The following is a 19365-nucleotide window of genomic DNA, read 5'->3' as shown; positions in this document are numbered from 1 at the left end:
AATTACACAGTTTACAGAGGAAAGGAAACCCCTAAACCTTCATTTGACAGTTTTGTTATTTATTTCTGAGAAACACCATAATGTTTCTTCAAAGGTCTAAGACACTCGTTTAATCTTCATGCTGATGGATTTCAAACCAGCAATATAATTGTTCTTCCAGGTGAACCAAAAATTTCCAATGCCATCAATGGTAGGATCTTCACCCCACAAATACACACCATTGGGGTTTGTATAGATGCAGTTTCTGTACCAAAATGCCCCAATGTGCCTTCTAGCACAGTTAATACCTGCGGTGTCTTGATCCTTATCAAAGGTGGAGAACTTCTGTCCATTATGGACAAATAAAGAGTCGCCTGCAGAGAGGAAAGGCATCGTTGAAGACATCAGGTGTACATTTACTCATCTGATATTTTTTTTATGTGAATGAAAGTGTCCTACCTGCTCCTCCATCCTTGAACCCTGAAACATGCAGTGTATACCCATCAGTTTCACAATCCACAGAGAAGGACGAGTACAGAGCGAAACCTTTCTTTCCAGTGAAGTCCTCCAGATCCACTCTCAGCATGTACTTGTTCTTACGTGTCAGCTGGTACATGTTCTCCAGCCCTGATCAAACACACACATGAAGAACACGTTCAACCAAACACATGAACATCCACACAAACGGACACACGCTGTGAGATCTTACCCAGCCAGTATTCGCTCTCCACATTCCCAAATCCTCTCTTGTACTGATTCCACGGCCGATAGAAATTCACACTGCCGTCCATTCTCCTCTGAATCACCTGTGATGGGTTTATATACAATATATGATTCATGATGAATGTTCTGATGGGTGTTTAATGATCTAAAGTCACATTCGTACCGTCCATTGTCCTTTGTCTTCATCTTTCCCTTCTGAGATCATCTGACAGTAAACCCAGACAGGAAAATCACCTGTTGGATAGATGGAGTAAATCCCACTGACTGTTTGTCCTGATTTATAGACGTCAGAACAGTCGACCGCCATGTCTTTATCCTGAGTGCATCCGTTCACCAGAAAAAACGGGAGAAGAACCGCCAAAAACATAATTATCTACAGAGACAGAGAAAGAGATCAACGTCACACAGAAATGAATATGAAAACGTCTCTAGGAATTTAGAGTTGGATACTTTTACTGCCATCATCTCAGTCTTTCCTCAGTAGATCACAGCAGAGATCTGTTTATAACAGAAACATTGTCATACGATGTCTGTTTTCTTTAAATTCAAATGTATGTTCTGGGAAGTAACTCACCGTTTGTGTTGTGTTATGCTGTTTGAGACAAATGCTCTTTAAATATCTGTCAAATCCTCTGGCTCCTCCTCTGCATCTTTATGTAAATGCCCACTATGAAGCTCTACAGGTCTAGCTACAAGGAAAAAAACAAAAAACAAAAAAAAAACAATGCAAATTAAATATTGGATTGTCTATTAACACGGAGTTTAAATACTTAATCCTGTTGGCAAAGGCGGTTTACACACTTACTCGCACACCATGTCTTATAACCAAGGCCAAAACTGGGACAATAGTTTTATTCAAAATCTATTATTTTTTATTTTATGTGTAAATTGCTTCTGGCACACTCACAAAGCCTGGCTACTTGTTGAGCAGGAGAATGTTGCTTTTGAATATTCTCTGTATGTTCTGAAACAAGAAGTAACATTTAAAAAATGGTAAACATCCAGCTAAAACATAAAAAAAGAACATTCCATTAATAACGTGTGGATAATGTTTTTTTTTTTTTTTTGTGCTGACATTTCGAGAATGTTTTTAATGGTATAACTACATTTTGCAATGTAATAACTTTATAGAAATAAAACGGTTGAAAATATGTGCCTCTTTTGCTTAGCAACTTTTGTTCTAGTTGTTTATATTTTCTATTGCTAAAATTTTTGTCCGTAAAAAAGCCGGCTGGACACCTCCAATTCAACAACTGCTGTTATTCATTCCAGAGCTGTCTTTAGCTCTTACACAATTGTACGCTATATTTTTAGGGTGATGACTTCATAAAATATGATGACAGACATTCAAAGCTTTATTTTAAATCATCAACAGATTAGTATAAAGCCATTCTAGTAGTTATAGAATTCTGGTAGTTTCAAGTGTTTAAGACCAGAACATATACTTCAAGAACATTTGTTCATCTCAGAATGTTCCCTGTTCGCTAGGTTTTAATATTTCACTTTGTTGTATCGCAGTCTTGTGTAATTTGAGAGGGAAACATGGATCTAACGATTAACAGTTAAACGGCATCACTCTATTACTCTGATTATGCTACCAAACTAAAGAAAGAAAAGTACAAAAAAGAAGTTTCCAGATTTAGAAATGCTATTTTCATTGCTGTTTTAGTAGATGTTTAGTGATCGAGTTATGGATTCACACTAAATTCTGCAGAAATAAGAGTTTGTTCTCAATGTATGTTTCTGTGTAAGTGCTATTTGTCCTCAATGGGTTTTGGTCTTGAACGTTTTCTAGTGAAAAGCTAAAGAGCTAATTACAGATCACACAAACTCCAGCTTTGCGTGTGAATGTGTCAGAACTGCAAGGATTCTTATGTTTGTTTTTTGGGTGTCAACAACAGCTCAAAGTAATCAGTTTTGTTTTCATGTTGCTTATTGCAAAATGTAAGCCTATTTACTCTTCAAACATCAGATCTACTGAAGACCAAACTATTGAGCATTTTTACCTTAGATTTTATTTTGAACATCAGAGTTAGAGAGTCGAGAGTAGCTTTATTGTCATTTCAGCTCTATGCAGTTAGTATACATTGAAAAAAAAAACAGGAATTCTCCAAGGAACATAAGTTTATGAGAGTTGTGTGTGGGGTCACCTGCTGGAACCTGATCGAGAGCAGAGCAGAAGAAACCACTGCAGAGTTTCTTCCGCTCTTAGATTGGCAAGGCACAAAGTCATAAGAGTATTTCTCTGGTGCCCCTCTTTCAAGTTTTTCCACACTTGATTTTTTTTGTCACTCCATAATTCAGAAAAAAAAATATATATATAACAGACAGAAAACAATGTATGTTTTACCATTTTGGGGGGGGGGGGGGGGGAATGTAAAAAAAAAATCAAGCAAATTATATATGAACAAATCCCTCTGTAAAAACCTTCAGGATATAGACAGGAATACAAATGTAAAGTTTGGTGTGTGTAAGTGCTACTGAAGTGGAGATTTATGGCTCAGAGTAGAATAAAAACTCATTTAGAGAAAACGGCCTTTAAAAATATGTATTGTAATTGAAATCGATTGACACAAATAGATAAAGTGCTATAAAAGAAACACTTTTGGGTGTTTTCTTTCCACTAGTCTGAAAAAACACTTTATGAAACACCAAAAAGCCCAAAATCTCAAACTTGACAGGTGCATGAAAAAGTGTTATTGCCTGCTCACGTTTCTCAAATAAAGGGTGCCACCTCCATAGTTGACCCTGTACCAACCTGTTTATTTAAAGCATGTTTTGCCTTTGTGGGCATTGCTGTGTTGAGTATTGTAAATGACTCCACATGCTCTGGTGTTGTGCCAGCAGCTTTGCCAAAAGAGACTCACAATGATCTTGACCATTTCGATAATTACCGTCCCATTGCTAAACTTTTTAGCCCAAATTCTTTAGCGAACTGTGGCATCTCAAATGCATGCCCACCTTACACATTGTTTGTTTAAACCAATTCAATCTGGCTTCCGCAAGTAGCACAAAATGCATTAATGAATGTTACTAATGACTTGTTACTTGTTGCAATTTCAATTCATTTGGTTTAAGTCTTACCTCTCACACAGTAGGCAGTTTGTCTCCATGGGTGGATACAAGTCCAAAATCGGGGTACCCCTGGGATCAATTTTCAGGCCATTACTCTTTAGTTTGTATATTTTTCTTCTTGGTCATCTCCTTAGATCTCCTGCTCCTTAGACTTCCTTAGATCACTTTTAAAACTCAATTAATTCTTCTCAGAAATTTAATAATAATAAAAAATCCCACATGAACACATAATGCCTTTCATTGCTGCAGTTTATTGAACCTTACTGTTGATTTGTTTCCATTGTAAAATTTAAAAAAAGTGACCCAAAACAAAAAAGAAATAATTGATGAGAGTACCCAACACAACAGAGTTACTAAAGCCGCACAGTTTATAGAGAAAAGGAAACCATTAAACCTTAATTTGATTTTGTTGTTTGTTTCTGAGAAACACTGTAATGTTTCTTCAAAGGTTTAAGACGGACGTCTGATCTTCATCATGATGGATTTCAAAGCGAAAGCTAAATTGTTCTTCCAGGTCTTCCAGATGTTTCCAATGGCGTAATGGGTGCCATCTTCACCCCATAAATACAGACCGTTGGGATTTGCTGCGTGACAGGTTTTGTACCAAAATCCCCCGAGATACTGTTTGGCGCAGTTAGTTGCATTGGAGTCTTGATCCTTGTCAAAGGTAGAGAACTTCTCATTGTTGTGGTAGGTCAGAGAGTCACCTGCAGAGATGAGGAGCATCATGAGGCATTCAAATAATTTCTAACAGGCTCTCATTTTTCATTTATTGTGTATTTAAAATTATTAATGTGTATTTACATTCACTGTGTCATGAAGAATATTTAGCTGAATATGACTTTTTTTTTGTCTGACACACACAGACAAAAGTGCATGAAGTGTAGGTTTACTCAGCTGATTATTGTTTTATTAACAAAATTTCTTGACTGTCTTCCAGCATCCCTCCACCACCTTTTCTCCACCATCCCTTCTATCTATTCCTATCCTAACCTGAAGGTGGTACTCTCTGAGCTTGGACAGCATGCCAAATATGCATAACCCTTACTCCACTTACATTATTTATTATATGTAAGTGTGAACTTGTAAAATGACTTTAAATGAAAGCATCCTACCTGCTTCTCCAGCTATGAATCCTGAAACATGCAGTTTATACCCATCAGTTTCAGGACCCACAGAGAAGGACGAGTACAGAGCAAAACCTTTCTTTCCAGTGAAGTCCTCCAGATCCACTCTCAGCATGTACTTGTTCTTACGTGTCAGCTGGTACATGTTCTCCAGCCCTGATCAAACACACACATGAAGAACACGTTCAACCAAACCCTGGACATGAACATCCACATAAAGACACATGAAGAATCTACTGTAGATTAAAGACCCATCTATCTAGATTAAAAACCCACCTCTTTAACCTGGCTTATACATAACACACTAACACATTTATAATGTTCAAATATGTTAAAGGTCTGCATTAATTAGCTCAACCGGAACCAATAACATTTCTCATAACACTCAATGTACTTGTTACATCATGAAAATAATATCATCTATGGCATCTAGTCTGTTTAGTCGTGGCCACCCAGATCCAGTGTGAATCCAGATCAGATGATGGATCAGCACCTAGAGATGATCTCTACAGCCCACATGGTCAGAGGAGACTACATCAACTAGATGAGCCTCAGAGACAGTTCACCACTGAAGACCATGGGAACCAGATGAGTCCTCTGCACAATCTGACTTTGCTGCAGCCTGGTATAAACTAAACTGCTGGTTAATACCAGGCCAGAGGAGAACTGGCCCCCGACTGAGTCTGGTTTCTCCCAAGTTTTTTTTTTTTCCTCCATTTCTATCACTGATGTTTTTTTTTTGTTTTTGTTTTTTTGTTCATTGCCACTAGCTGCATTTCAATTGTAAATAAAAAAAGGCCTAATGGAAATGTGTCAATTGCACAAAAACTCCCATATATCGCAAAAAAGTTTTTTGCATTTTTCAGGCAATTCTAAAAAGCAATGTTTCACAATTTTCACAAAAGAGTAATGGAATTTTTTTTTTTTTTTTTTTTTTTTTTTTTTTGCACTTACATGTCAAATTTGATTAAATATAGACAAAATCCCAGAAAAATCCATTGCCATGACATGACTATGTTTCAGTAGGGCTGTTCGATTCAGACATTTTAGGAATTGATTCCTCACTGTTGCTTTTGTTTTTGATTCTTTTTTAGATTGGGGGAAGATAATTTTGCAATTAATTCAGGATGTAGAGGTCATAGAAAGTTGCCTTCTCATAACATGAAGCTTCAATTGTAAAATAAATAAATAAATAAATAAAATAAGATTTTTCCGTAGCTCCAACTTTTATTTTCTATGCGAACGAATCTTTTCGTGGAAACGAATCAGACTTATAATAACTATTAGCGAGCAAGAGGCAAATTAATGTGTGCTTCTCAAATGGAAGGCTGCAACCTTAAACTCAGATGATTTTAGTAATGACTTGTTTTCATTGTTTATTTTTGTCGTTTGACGTTCAGCGACGTTTGATGACTAGAAGCTGAGATATGCAACCTTCATGGGATGCAGCCTTCCGTCTAAGAGGCAAGTTTTGTTGAACTGAAAACGGCTCTGAATGAGAAGCCGATTCCCCTTGATGGTAATCATTGGGAATCGAGAGTCGATTCCATCATTTGGATTCGACTCTCGATTCCCAATGCCTCGAAATCAATTCTTTTTGGAATCGATTCCCAGCCCTATGTTTTAGTCACATAACGTTGGTTAAGGAAGTGCTGTCATTTCGCAATACTTTTTGATAGACATTTATAAAATAGCGCCAAAGTTTTGCGCAAATCTGTAATGAAAGCGCACCTACAGTCGCCTCTGGCTTGCTTAGTTGGGGAATTCAGTGATGAACTACCTTTAACTGAAATTAAGTGTTAAGTGGTGTTCTTTTAAAAAAAGCTGCTTTGAAACAATCTGTTTTGTTAAAAGTGGTATATAAATAAAAGTGACTTAACTTGAAGAACACTTTCAACCAAACACATGAACATCCACACAAACGGACACACGCTGTCAGATCTTACCCAGCCAGTATTCGCTCTCCACATTCCCAAATCCTCTCTTGTACTGATTCCACGGCCGATAGAAATTCACACTGCCGTCCATTCTCCTCTGAATCACCTGTGATGGGTTTATATACAATATATGATTCAGAATGAATGTTCTGATGATGTGTGTTTAATGATCTATTTTTACCGTCCATCCTACGTTGTCTTCATTTTTCCCATCTGAGATCATGTGACAGTAAACCCAGACAGGATCGTCACCCAATGGATAGATGGAGTAAATCCCACTGACTGTTTGTCCAGATTTATAGATGTCAGAGCAGTCGAATGGTTTGAATTCACAGTCACTGCCCAATACATCCGGGAGAAGAGCCACCAAAAACACCATCAACTACAGAGACAAAAAGAGAAAGAGATGAACATCACACTAACACTATCTTTTGGAATGTAGAGTTATTAATAAAAGAAAATGATTGAAAATTAAATATTGCATTCAGTATCCTTATTGCAATGCTAATAAACCATCCTGTTATTTACACACTAACTCACACACCATCATAATTTATTTATTTAAGTGTAAATTGGCATCCGGCATAAAACATGCCAAATCGATCACTCCGCTGTGGCCAACCCTGATAAAAAATTAGGCAAGAGAGAAAGATTTTTTTTTAAAGCATTTTTCACTAGGCTGAACCTTTTTAATTTAGATTTAAAAAATGTTAGATGAATTCCAACCAAAATATTTGTGCTAACATATCGAGTACATAAGAGCAGAAAATTTTGAATGAACAGAATGTTCATTTTACTGGGAAATTGCCAATTAAGTGAGCTTTATGAGCAGCTGACCTGAGTTTGAATCTGTTCCAATAACTTATTAGCTCAGAGTCGTTCATTTTAAACTAAAATGAGTAACATCCCTGCTGAAAAAAACTGCCTAAACCAGCCTAAGCTGGTTGGCTGGTCTTAGGTGGTTTAAGCTGGAAGTAGCTGGTTTTATCTGGTCTCCCAGTCTGGCTAGGCTGGTCAGGCTGGTTTTAGCTGAAAAAGTGGCCAAAACCCCTCTAAAACAAGCTGGAACCAGCTAAAACCAGGCTGGTTGACCAGCTTAAACCAGCCAATCAGCCTAGGCTGGTTTTAGCTGGGGGTTTTTTCACCAGGGATATTACAAATAGGAAATTTAGGGATATTTAATAGGCCTGTTATTAAAATTGGATTTGGTGTCCTTTCATTGATTTGATAGACAGACTCAACCATGACTCAAAGTAAATGTTTCAGAAAATAATTTCCATTAATGTAAATATTATTTTTTTGGTCCTGACGTTTCAACATTAATAAACAGCAAATAGCTTTGAACAAACATACTGTTTTATTGTATTTTGAACACAATGAATGGAATAATGGATCTAGTGAATACTTAACCGTCAACACAGTAAGGCACATGATGGAAAACACAGACAATGTTCTTTTGAAACACATCCTGGTTTAAAAGCATCACTTTATTACTCTGATTACGCTACCAAATTAAAGAAAGAAAAGTAAAAAGAAGAGGTTTCCAGCTTTAGCAAATGTCATTACTGTTTTAGTAGATGTTCAGTGACTGAGAGATGGATTCAAGGCTATCGGCGCCGACATTGAAGGCTTTCTAGTGAAATGCTGAAGAGCTAATAGAGATCACACGACCTCCAGCTTTGCATGTCAATGTGTCAAAGCTGAAATGATTCTTTTATTGGTTTTTGAGGTGTTAACAACAGCTCAAAGTAATCAATTTTGTTTTCAGAGGAAAAGTTTTCAAGAGTACACATGTATAAAACAAATAAATGACTGTGTAGACACAGACACTGTCACTAAATGTTTACCCGTTTACCTCTCAAACATCTACTGAAGACCAATGAGGAGGTTTTATTTTGAACATGTCATATGATCTGAAAGGATATCATGAATCTTTACATATTTGTTAATGCATGTTAAACATCAACTGAGGGGAAAACACAGACTTCCTTTTAGAACATTCTGTCATATCAACTTTATATCTCATCTAAATGCATGAAGTGTGACTGCTATACTGACATGTTATACTGCATCTGTTTCAGTTTCCTACTAGTTGCCAACATATTTTTTTCAAACTTTTTACAAACTTTTATTTTAGTCAGAAATATTCTGCCCTCCAAAAGCAAAGTGCAGTAACTAGCAAACACTGAAACTGAGAAAAATGCCTTTAAAGTTTTAACAACAGCTAGTCACAACATGTTGACACTTTCGTTTCTCTGAACGTTTCTCTGAAACGGGACAAAATTGAACCAGGAGACTTTGCCACAAGACAAAACAGTCGCCACAAAGCCCATTTTAAGCCTTAACTAAATTTTGACCAAATGTGTAGTTACTGCACTTTGCCTTTGGAATTGTTTACAACAGTTTCAAGGATTAATGTTCTTTCAGAGGGGCACAGTAACTCTCAGCGCCGATCCTAATTCAGAGTACTGAAAAAATTTGAGCATTAGTCGAAACCACGAACAGCCCTGGAATGTGATAGGATTTTGAAATATTATGAGGATTGTATGTGTTTCGTATTATTATTATTATTATCTCTTTTTTATTTGTTTGTATTAATCTTTGCTTGTGAAACTTTACAAGATGTGATGTTTTGTCTTCTTACTTTTTTCCTGTAAAAAAAGGTGAATCAAATGACAAAATCAAAGGGGAGACAGAAACTAGGTCAGGAAATGTGGGATAAGTGAAAACAAGGTCTATAAGTGTGACAATTTGAATAATAAAAAATGTTATTACTAAATTATTAAAGCGGAGCTTTAAAGAGACACCGTTATTTTCACGATCTAAAATGTGACTTTTTTTTAGCACTATTTACAGTTTTTGTTTTGATTATGAGTGAAATATGCCCCATTTTCGAATGAGTAATTAATTTAGTGCTATCATAAGCAGTTTCCTAAACTCACTTGAATTATCTCAGACAGATGTACAGTTCTATGTCATTAATATATGCTATATTCTTAATGAAAAATTGGTTAAACTAGTCATTATGTCTGTCGTTGTAGTACCAGTTTTCCTGCTACAACCACCCGCTGTCTGTCAGCGAAGTAGCCGCTCCAGTCCAGCAGGAGGCGGAAGTGCGTCATCTGTTGCTGCGGAACCCGCGAAGAGCGCACGACGGAAGTAGAGCTGAGTTTTCTTTCAGCTGGTGTGTGATGAACGCGTTTCTCGTCGGTTATGTGATTTATATCATAGTGTGCTTTATGGTTTTATGTCTGTCTGATATACTTTCTCGAATCTCGCCATTTTGCACCAAACAGTGATTGAAATTTGACACAGAAGTGAACAGAATATCATGTTTTAATAACTCAAATCCAGCAGCTGGACGATTGTTATAATAAAGGTGATTTATATTTTGTATTACAGTATAATATTCCTGTTAGAAAGCAAAATGAGCGTTTATAACATTTCATTATTGACTTTTTGTCTCCAGTAGGTTTTTTTTCTTAGTAAAACTGCTGGACTTAAGCATTTGTTATGTAAAAGTTACATTAAAATTGTATTTGGAACGGTTTATCAAATGCTTTTTATGTTTAGAGTTTATTGTTTTACCAAAAACGATTGTAAATATGTGCCTAGGTAAAACTATAATAGTTTAAATTAAGAATTAGTAACATTATTGACTGACCATATGATAACAGTGAACTTTACTAATTTATATTAATATAAAGAAAGTTTGCTGACATTGTCAACAGTCAAATATACAATATAAAGTTAATAATGATCAAATATTTGTCCATTCTTACTTACATAATTTCAGTATTTATTGTGTGGACATGATATTAAAGGGTATCCTTTAAATGAAACGAGACATATGTGACATTTGAAGACAATAAACTTAATAAATATAAAATAAGGTAATTCTGAAGAAACATCTAATCGTATGTAAATGATTGTCATGCTGTGTTTGTGTTCAGATGTTGAGCATGAAAGCGCAGGTGGATGTGATCTGCTGTAAATCAGTAGGAACTGATCTGTCCATGCTGGATATTGAGGATTTGATCACAGAAATCTGTCAGCTGAAGAAAGAGGTGGCGTCACTGGAGGCAAAGCTGAGAGAAAGAGGAGACAAACTCAACAGAGAGGTTTGAACAGCTCTTCATTTCATCTTTATCTGCTAATATCTTGTTTTGAATCCTACTATCTGGTATGTATCACTGGTTGTGTTTGTCAGGATGTGGAGATGTGTGTGTCTGATGGGACAGAAGCTCAGGATTCAGTCTGGAGCGTCAGAGATCAGAGATCCAGAGACACACAGGACTCAGAGCTCAGCCTCACTTTACTCTGTTATACTGACGCTCAGGATCATGAATCCACTGATCAAACCTCTGACTGTAACGCTGGAGAACAGCAGATGAAGATGTGCTCCGTCAAACTGGTGGACTGCAGGAACCTGATAGAAACCACTGCAGAGGAACAACAACAGAGCCATGAGGATGAGGAGGATGATGATGATGGGAATAATGATGATAGTGATGAAGATTTCAGTCCTCCAGGTTTGTTTCTTCCTTTTATGACCTTTTGCTGTTTTTCATGACACTTGAATGTCAGCAGAGACTGTCGGATCGGTAGTCTAACTCTATTTGAGTACATTTTAAAGTTATTTTATTAAAGTTTTGTTCCTTTCAGATGTCAACGGTGGTTCATCTTCTGATGGAGATGAGAGAATGCACACAAAACAGAAAGTCTTCACCTGTAAAAAATGCGACATCAGCTTTCCTTCCGCTGAAGAGAAGAGACTTCATTCTAAAGAGCACAGCGTGAAGAAGGAGTTTCACTGTGAACAGTGTGGGAAGGTTTTTTCCTGTCATTCTAAGCTAAAAGTTCACTTCAAGACTCACGGTGACAAGTCTTTCCAGTGCAGTGAATGTGAAAAGTATTACAGCACCAAAGGAACTCTTGACGCTCATAAGCGAATCCACACGGGTGAAAGACCGTACAAGTGTTCTTATTGCGAGAAGACCTACAACCACGGATCTCATCTGAAGAAACATGTGCGTATTCACACCAATGAGAGACCGTACCAGTGCAGTGAATGTGGGAAAACCTTCACAAACTCAAGCTGTCTAAAGTCACACCAGAAAGTCCACTCTGATGAGAAACCGTATCAGTGCAAATACTGCGACAAACGATTCCGCCAAAGTTCTAATCTGAATCTTCACGAGAGGACTCACACCGGAGAGAAACCGTATCTGTGCTCCCACTGCGGGAAGAGCTTTTCTAATCAGACCCATTTTGTAGAGCATCAGAGAATTCACACTGGAGAAAAACCGTATCACTGCAAAGTCTGTGGGAAGAGTTTCACAAAGATTAATACTTTAAAGAGGCACGCAATGATCCATACTGGAGAAAGACCGTTCAAATGCTCTCAATGTGAGAAGACGTTTGCTCGATCAAGTATCCTGAAGGTCCATCAGCGAGTTCATACAGGAGAGAAACCTTACTCCTGCTCCATCTGCGGAGAGAGATTCGCTTATTTAGGTAGTTTTCAGACCCATCAGAACAAACACACTAAAGAACAAACTGCTGCAGAATCATCAGAGTGACTTCTCATGTCTTGGTCTGTCAATAAAAAAGTCATCATTCATCATTTACTCCATGTGATATATGACAGTAACATCATGCACATGTTGTTTTCAATCTAAGACTGAGCCAGATGTTATACAACAGGGTCATCAGATGCCCATTTTCCACAAGTTGTTATTATTCTTCAGGGTCTTAAAGGAACACTCCACTTTTTTTTTGGAAAAAGGCTCATTCTCCAACTCGAGTTAATAAGTTGAGTTTTACCGTTTTGAAATCCATTCAGCCGTTCTCCTGTTCTGGCGATATCACTTTTAGCATAGCTTAGCATAGATCATTGAATCCTATGAGACCAATAGCATCGCGTTCAAAAATGACCAACGAGTTTCCATATTTGTCCTATTTAAAACTTGACTCTTCTGTAGTTATATCGTGTACTAAGACCAGCAGAAAATGCAAAGCTGCGAGTTTCTAGGCCGATAATATTAGGAACTACACTCCCATTCCGGCGTAATAGTCAAGGAAGTTATTACAGCAGCAGCCTTATTACAGCAGCAAACTTCCTTGACTATTACGCCTAAATGAGAGTGTAGAAAATCCTAGAAAATCACATCTTTACATTTTCCGCCGGTCTTAGTACACGATACAACTACAGAAGAGTCAAGTTTTAAATAGGACAAATATTGAAACTCGTTGGTCATTTTTGAACGTGATGCTATTGGTCTAATAGGATTCAATGATCTATGCTAAGCTATGCTAAAAGTGATATCGCCAGAACAGGAGAACGGCTGAATGGATTTCAAAACGGTAAAACTCAACTTATTAAGTCGGGGGGAGTTGGAGAATGAGCCTATTTCCAAAAAAAGTGGAGTGTTCCTTTAAATCCTAATGAGCTCTGCTCTCCCCGTCCCTCTCTGCTGTGTGAAGCGAGCCATAATGTTTACTTTAGCCAAGTATAGCCGTGTTTAGCTGCAAAATGCATGAAAACCCCTTATACTCACTTCTGCTGTGGGTAAAGCTGCATCACGAATGATTCGCACAAATATGTAGGTCAGGATCTATGCTTTCCTTTCAAAAACGAAAGTAATGTTAATCCTCTGCGTCTTCAGCGGCTCAGATGTCGGGAGTAAATGATGACTACTATGTTCATTATTACATCCAACAACAGAACACCTCAAACGCTCAATCTGACACATTTTTGTCTGCACCTGAGTCACACAATGGCGATGGGACTGTTTCAGCTCGGTGAGGGCGGGGCTAAGGTAAGGCACTCATGTCAATCAACTGTTGTGGGAGGGGCCTCTGTGTGTCGCACAGAGAAGAAGCTGAGAATGAGCTGATTTTAAAAATGCGATATTACTTTTAAATAATTAAAAAAAAAAAAAAAAACACTTGGTGGATTTTTATCATTATAGGGTGGTTGTGTACACAAACTGCCAACACAGATTGATGTTCAACCAACATGTAAAAGTGAGTTTTGCATCCGATGATCCGTTTAATAAAACTACTGAATAAGTAAATAAGTCAAGTCAAGATTATTTATACAGCACTTTTTACAATACAAGCAACCTTACAGTATTAAAATAATAAAGTAAAATGTCAATAATAATGCAAGAGTTCCATATTGCAACAAAGTCAAATTGGGGAGGACTCATCTGGTTCCCGTGGTCTTGTGCCGGTGGCCGTTTAGGGTAGGAGTTCTTTCTTGATGATCTGTCTCTGGGGCTCATCTAGTTGACACGCTATCCGCTGACATTCGACTGTAGGTGTTGATCCACCATCTGCTCTTGGTTTGGACTGGATCCGGGGGACTGCAGTGACCATCTGATCTGGATACGGACTGGATCTGGTGACTATGGTGACCTGGGAATAAGAAACAAACAGACTAATATTAATGTAGATGCAAGAGTTCCAAGTTGCCACAAAATCAGATTGGAGAGGACCTTGGACTCTTCTGGTCCTTGACTATCTCAATATGCTAACCGTTCATTGCGATTTCAAAATAAAAGTTTACACTAGGGGTGGGCATAGATTAATTTTTTAAATCTAGATTAAATCTTGGAATTAATCTAGATTAATCTAGATTAAAATGGCTAATTTGAATTCTGCTGAAGGCATTCAGAATATGTGTGCTACCCAAATAATGACTAAAAGTAAGTCTTCGAGAACGGGCCAGGTGGCGCATTAGACCAGGCGCTCATCTCCTGTTTCCAAAATGCATCACAAACTGCTTGACAATTGCATTTACAACATAATTACCTATACAAACTTGTGTAACCAAGTACTTCTGCGCAAAAGGCTGCACGACGTGCGTAATACAAAAACAGTATTATTGTTGTACAGTGTGATTAAAAACAAGTCGGTCTCCAGTCCAGCAGGAGGCGGAAGTGCGTCATCTGTTGCTGCGGAACCCGCGAAGAGCGCACGAAGGAAGTAGAGCTGAGTTTTCTTTCAGCTGGCGAGTAAATTATAACTCACGTGCCCCAGTAAAAAGGGTCTAGCAACGCACGCACCTGCCCTGAAGCGGCTTCATAACTGCATCCATGTTTGCACATCTCATTTGATGTGGTAATTTCACAGAAGTTGAAGACTCGTTCTCGCCCCCTACAGTGCAATTCCACTAGGTATACGTCATCCGCACTAAAATATCAAGGTGAAAGTCATCATATCTTGCGTAGTTTAGACCCAGCTCCCAACCCAACTTTGAGAATAGATTAACGGCTATATTTTTTTTTATCGCCCGATAAGAGTCTCACGTTAACGCTGATAACGGCCCACCACTAGTTTAAACCCTCACTCAGAGTTAATATGTGTTGATGTCCACATATTCATGAAATTACAGTGGCTGTAGCTTTTCTATCATTAAGAAATGGCCAATATTAAAGATTAGTTGGACATTTGAATTAAATGTTGTTTAGTAAAAAACAATTGTCAGGCCGTTGGCGCCCTCTGCAGTCATTTGTTATAATGCGTAATGTACATTAGCTCTGTTGCTTATAATACATTATCTATGTTAACAGGTTTGTTTAATAAAACCATGATTACTTGCTTTTGAAACTTTATTTGAACAAACTATTATTGCCTCATTGCTATTATATATGCATTTTATGTCATTTTAAAGGCTAATGTTCACTTAGGTCTATTTTTATTACCTCAAAGAATAGTTATCCAATAGTATCCAATTACTCAACTAATCATCAACAGATTACTCGATTACTAAAATAATAGTTAGTGATAGCCCTACTGCTTATTACAAGTCTGTTTGCCACAAAAATATATAATTAGAAACATTGATCTGAGTTGAGAATTTTGAATGCAAAGCTAGAAGAGACACAGTTCCGACCGGAAACTAACAATGAAATAAATTTTTCTACCTATTTGATTTTTTTTTTTTTTTTTTTTTTTTTTTTTGACGTCTACACCTACCCCAACCCTAAACGTAGCCCTTACTATAATACAAAAACAGTATTATTGTTGTACAGTGTGATTAAAAACAAGTCGGTCTCCAGTCCAGCAGGAGGCGGAAGTGCGTCATCTGTTGCTGCTTCACCCGCGAAGAGCGCACGAAGGAAGTAGAGCTGAGTTTTCTTTCAGCTGGTGTGTGTTGAACGCGTTTCTCGTCGGTTATGTGATTTATATTATAGTGTGCTTTATGGTTTTATGTCTGTCTGATATACTTTGTCATATCTCGCAATTTTGCACCAAACAGTGATTGAAATTTGACACAGAAGTGAATAGAATATCATGTTTTAATAACTCAAATCCAGCAGCTGGACGATTGTTATAATAAAGGTGATTTATATTTTGTATTACAGTATAATATTCCTGTTAGAAAGCAAAATGAGCGTTTATAACATTTCATTATTGACTTTTTGTCTCCAGTAGGTTTTTTTCTTAGTAAAACTGCTAGACTTAAGCATTTGTTATGTAAAAGTTACATTAAAATTGTATTTGGAACGGTTTATCAAATGCTTTTTATGTTTAGAGTTGATTGTTTTACCTAAAACTATTGTAAATATGTGCCTAGGTAAAACTATAATAGTTTAAGTTAAGAATTAGTAACATTATTGACTGACCATATGATGAAAGTGAACTTTACTAATTTATATTAATATAAAGAAAGTTTGCTGACATTGTCAACAGTCAAATATACAATATAAAGTTAATAATGATCAAATATTTGTCCATTCAGACTTATATCATTTCAGTATTTATTGTGTGGACATGATATTAAAGGGTATCCTTTAAATGAAACAGACATATGTGACAATCGAAGACAATAAACTCAAGATCAATATAAAATAAGGTAATTCTGAAGAAACATCTAATCGTATGTAAATGATTGTCATGCTGTGTTTGTGTTGAGATGTTGAGCATGAAAGCGCAGGTGGATGTGATCTGCTGTAAATCAGTAGGAACTGATCTGTCCATGCTGGATATTGAGGATTTGATCACAGAAATCTGTCAGCTGAAGAAAGAGGTGGCGTCACTGGAGGCAAAGCTGAGAGAAAGAGGAGACAAACTCAACAGAGAGGTTTGAACAGCTCTTCATTTCATCTTTATCTGCTAATATCTTGTTTTGAATCCTACTATCTGGTATGTATCACTGGTTGTGTTTGTCAGGATGTGGAGATGTGTGTGTCTGATGGGACAGAAGCTCAGGATTCAGTCTGGAGCGTCAGAGATCAGAGATCCAGAGACACACAGGACTCAGAGCTCAGCCTCACTTTACTCTGTTATACTGACGCTCAGGATCATGAATCCACTGATCAAACCTCTGACTGTAACGCTGGAGAACAGCAGATGAAGATGTGCTCCGTCAAACTGGTGGACTGCAGGAACCTGATAGAAACCACTGCAGAGGAACAACAACAGAGCCATGAGGATGAGGATGATGATGATGATGATGATGGGAATAATGATGATAGTGATGAAGATTTCAGTCCTCCAGGTTTGTTTCTTCCTTTCATGACCTTCATGTCAGCAGAGACTGATCTGTAGTCTAACTCTGTTTGAGTACATTTTAAAGTTTTCTTCATTTCAGATGTCAACGGTGGTTTATCTTCTGATGGAGATGAAGAAACAGCCTCAGCATCAAAAGAGCAGCTGAAGTCCAAGAGTTTTTCCTGCACCACCTGTGGAAAAACACTGAGCTCACAGGGTAATTTAGTAAGACATGAGAGAAAACACACAGAACAGAAAGTCTTCAGCTGTAAGAGATGCGACATCAGCTTTCCTTCCGCAGAAGAGAAGAGACTTCATTTAAAAGAGCACAGCGTGAAGAAGCTGTTTCACTGTGAACAGTGTGGGAAGGTTCTTTTCACAACTTTGTTTAATATGAAAGCTCATATAAAGACACACAATGAAAAGTCTTTCCAGTGCAGCGAATGCGACAAGTATTTCAGCACCAAAGGAAATCTTGACGCTCATAAGAGAATCCACACGGGTGAAAGACCGTACAAGTGTCCTCACTGCGAGAAGAGCTACAACCACGGATCTCATCTGAAGAAACATGTGCGTGTTCACACCAATGAGAGGCCGTACCAGTGCAGTGAATGTGGGAAAACCTTCACAAACCTAGGCTGTCTAAGGTCGCACCAAAAAATCCACTCTGATGAGAAACCGTATCAGTGCAAATACTGCGACAAACGATTCGCTCACACATCCTATCTGAACTGTCACGAGAGGACTCACACCGGAGAGAAACCGTATCTGTGCTCCTACTGCGGGAAGAGCTTTTCTAATCCAACTCAATTTGGATTTCATAAGAGAGTCCACACTGGAGAAAAACCGTATCACTGCAGCGTCTGTGGGAAGAGTTTCAAGCAACATCCTCACTTTGTAATGCATCAGAGGACTCATACTGGAGAAAGACCGTTCAAATGCTCTCAATGTGAGAAGACGTTTGCTCGATCGGACGTCCTGAAGGTCCATCAGCGAGTTCATACAGGAGAGAAACCTTACTCCTGCTCCATCTGCGGAGAGAGATTCGCTTATTTAGGTAGTTTTCAGACCCATCAGAACAAACACACTAAAGAACAAACTGCTCCAGAATCATCAGAGTGACGTCTCATGTCTTGGTCTGTCAATAAAAAAAGCTTCATTTCTGAATTTGCTTTATCATTCATACATGTCCACTTTTGCAAAACAAGAACAAAAATAACAGTGGTGTGAAAAAGTGTTGCCCCCCTTCTTGGATTTTTAATTTTTTTGCATGTTTGTCACACTTTAATGTTTCAGATCATTAAAACTAATTTACATATTAAGCAAAGATAACACAAGTGAACACAACATGCAGTTATTAAATTAGGTTTTTTATTATGAATGAAAAACTAAATCCAAACCCACATGGCCCTGTGTGAAAAAGTGTTTGCCCCCTAAACGTAATAACTGGTTGGGCCACCCTTAGCAGCAACAACTGCAATCAAGCGTTTGCCATAACTTGCAATGGCTCTGTTACAGCGCTGTGCGGGAATTGTGGCCCACTCATCTTGGCATAATTGTTGTAATTCAGCCACATTGGAGGGTTTTCCAGCATGAACCACCTTTTTAAGGTCATGCCACAGCATCTCAATAGGATTCAGGTCAGTGCCCGGTTGCATAAAGCCCCTTAAGTGTAAATTTCCCTTAAAGGAGAACTCCGGTGTGATTTTGACCTAAAGTGTATTGAATCATGATACCGAGTGTAAACGTACCTTGCATATCTCATCTCGTCTTGTCCACTGCAGTCCGAAATCTGGGGTCAGTTAGCCGATGCTCACAACAGGTTGTCAATGAGAGTCAACAGGGCATCGAAGAAGCCATGTAAATAAATCACTGTTTTACGCCATTTACGAGGCACAAAGTAGCTCCACACTTCATTGGTAGACTTCCAAGGGCCCTGACATTTAAAACGAGACATTGAGAACTCAGAAAAAGCACCGGTAGTTTATTTACGAGAAGATTTATACAGACAGTAACTGCAA

At 37.8% G+C, this 19365-nt stretch overlaps 3 protein-coding genes across 3 annotated transcripts; 1 reads left to right on the top strand and 2 right to left on the bottom strand.

Moving 5' to 3' along the window:
* Positions 1–96: 96 nt before the first annotated feature.
* LOC141336159 (microfibril-associated glycoprotein 4-like) lies at positions 97–1359 on the bottom strand. The gene is made up of 4 exons (XM_073841695.1): positions 866–1359; positions 689–785; positions 439–606; positions 97–353 (listed from the first exon to the last, which is right to left on the bottom strand). The coding sequence occupies exons 1-4, from the start codon at positions 1067–1069 to the stop codon at positions 97–99; spliced, it is 726 nt and encodes a 241-aa protein (XP_073697796.1). The 5' UTR covers positions 1070–1359.
* A 2868-nt stretch (positions 1360–4227) lies between these two features.
* LOC141336168 (microfibril-associated glycoprotein 4-like) lies at positions 4228–7220 on the bottom strand. Its single transcript, XM_073841704.1, has 4 exons — positions 7023–7220; positions 6851–6947; positions 4893–5060; positions 4228–4484 (listed from the first exon to the last, which is right to left on the bottom strand). Exons 1-4 carry the CDS (start codon positions 7218–7220, stop codon positions 4228–4230), a joined length of 720 nt encoding a protein of 239 aa, XP_073697805.1.
* A 2821-nt stretch (positions 7221–10041) lies between these two features.
* Positions 10042–18474, top strand: LOC141336274 (uncharacterized). Its single transcript, XM_073841828.1, has 7 exons — positions 10042–10220; positions 10795–10962; positions 11052–11373; positions 11507–12419; positions 16751–16934; positions 17024–17351; positions 17445–18474. Exons 2-7 carry the CDS (start codon positions 10795–10797, stop codon positions 18464–18466), a joined length of 2937 nt encoding a protein of 978 aa, XP_073697929.1. The 5' UTR covers positions 10042–10220; the 3' UTR covers positions 18467–18474.
* Positions 18475–19365: the final 891 nt, after the last annotated feature.

This window comes from Garra rufa, chromosome 6 (assembly GCF_049309525.1).
Source record: "Garra rufa chromosome 6, GarRuf1.0, whole genome shotgun sequence".
In the NCBI taxonomy this organism is placed as follows: domain Eukaryota; kingdom Metazoa; phylum Chordata; class Actinopteri; order Cypriniformes; family Cyprinidae; genus Garra; species Garra rufa.
This window is presented reverse-complemented; position numbering and strand designations above follow the sequence as displayed.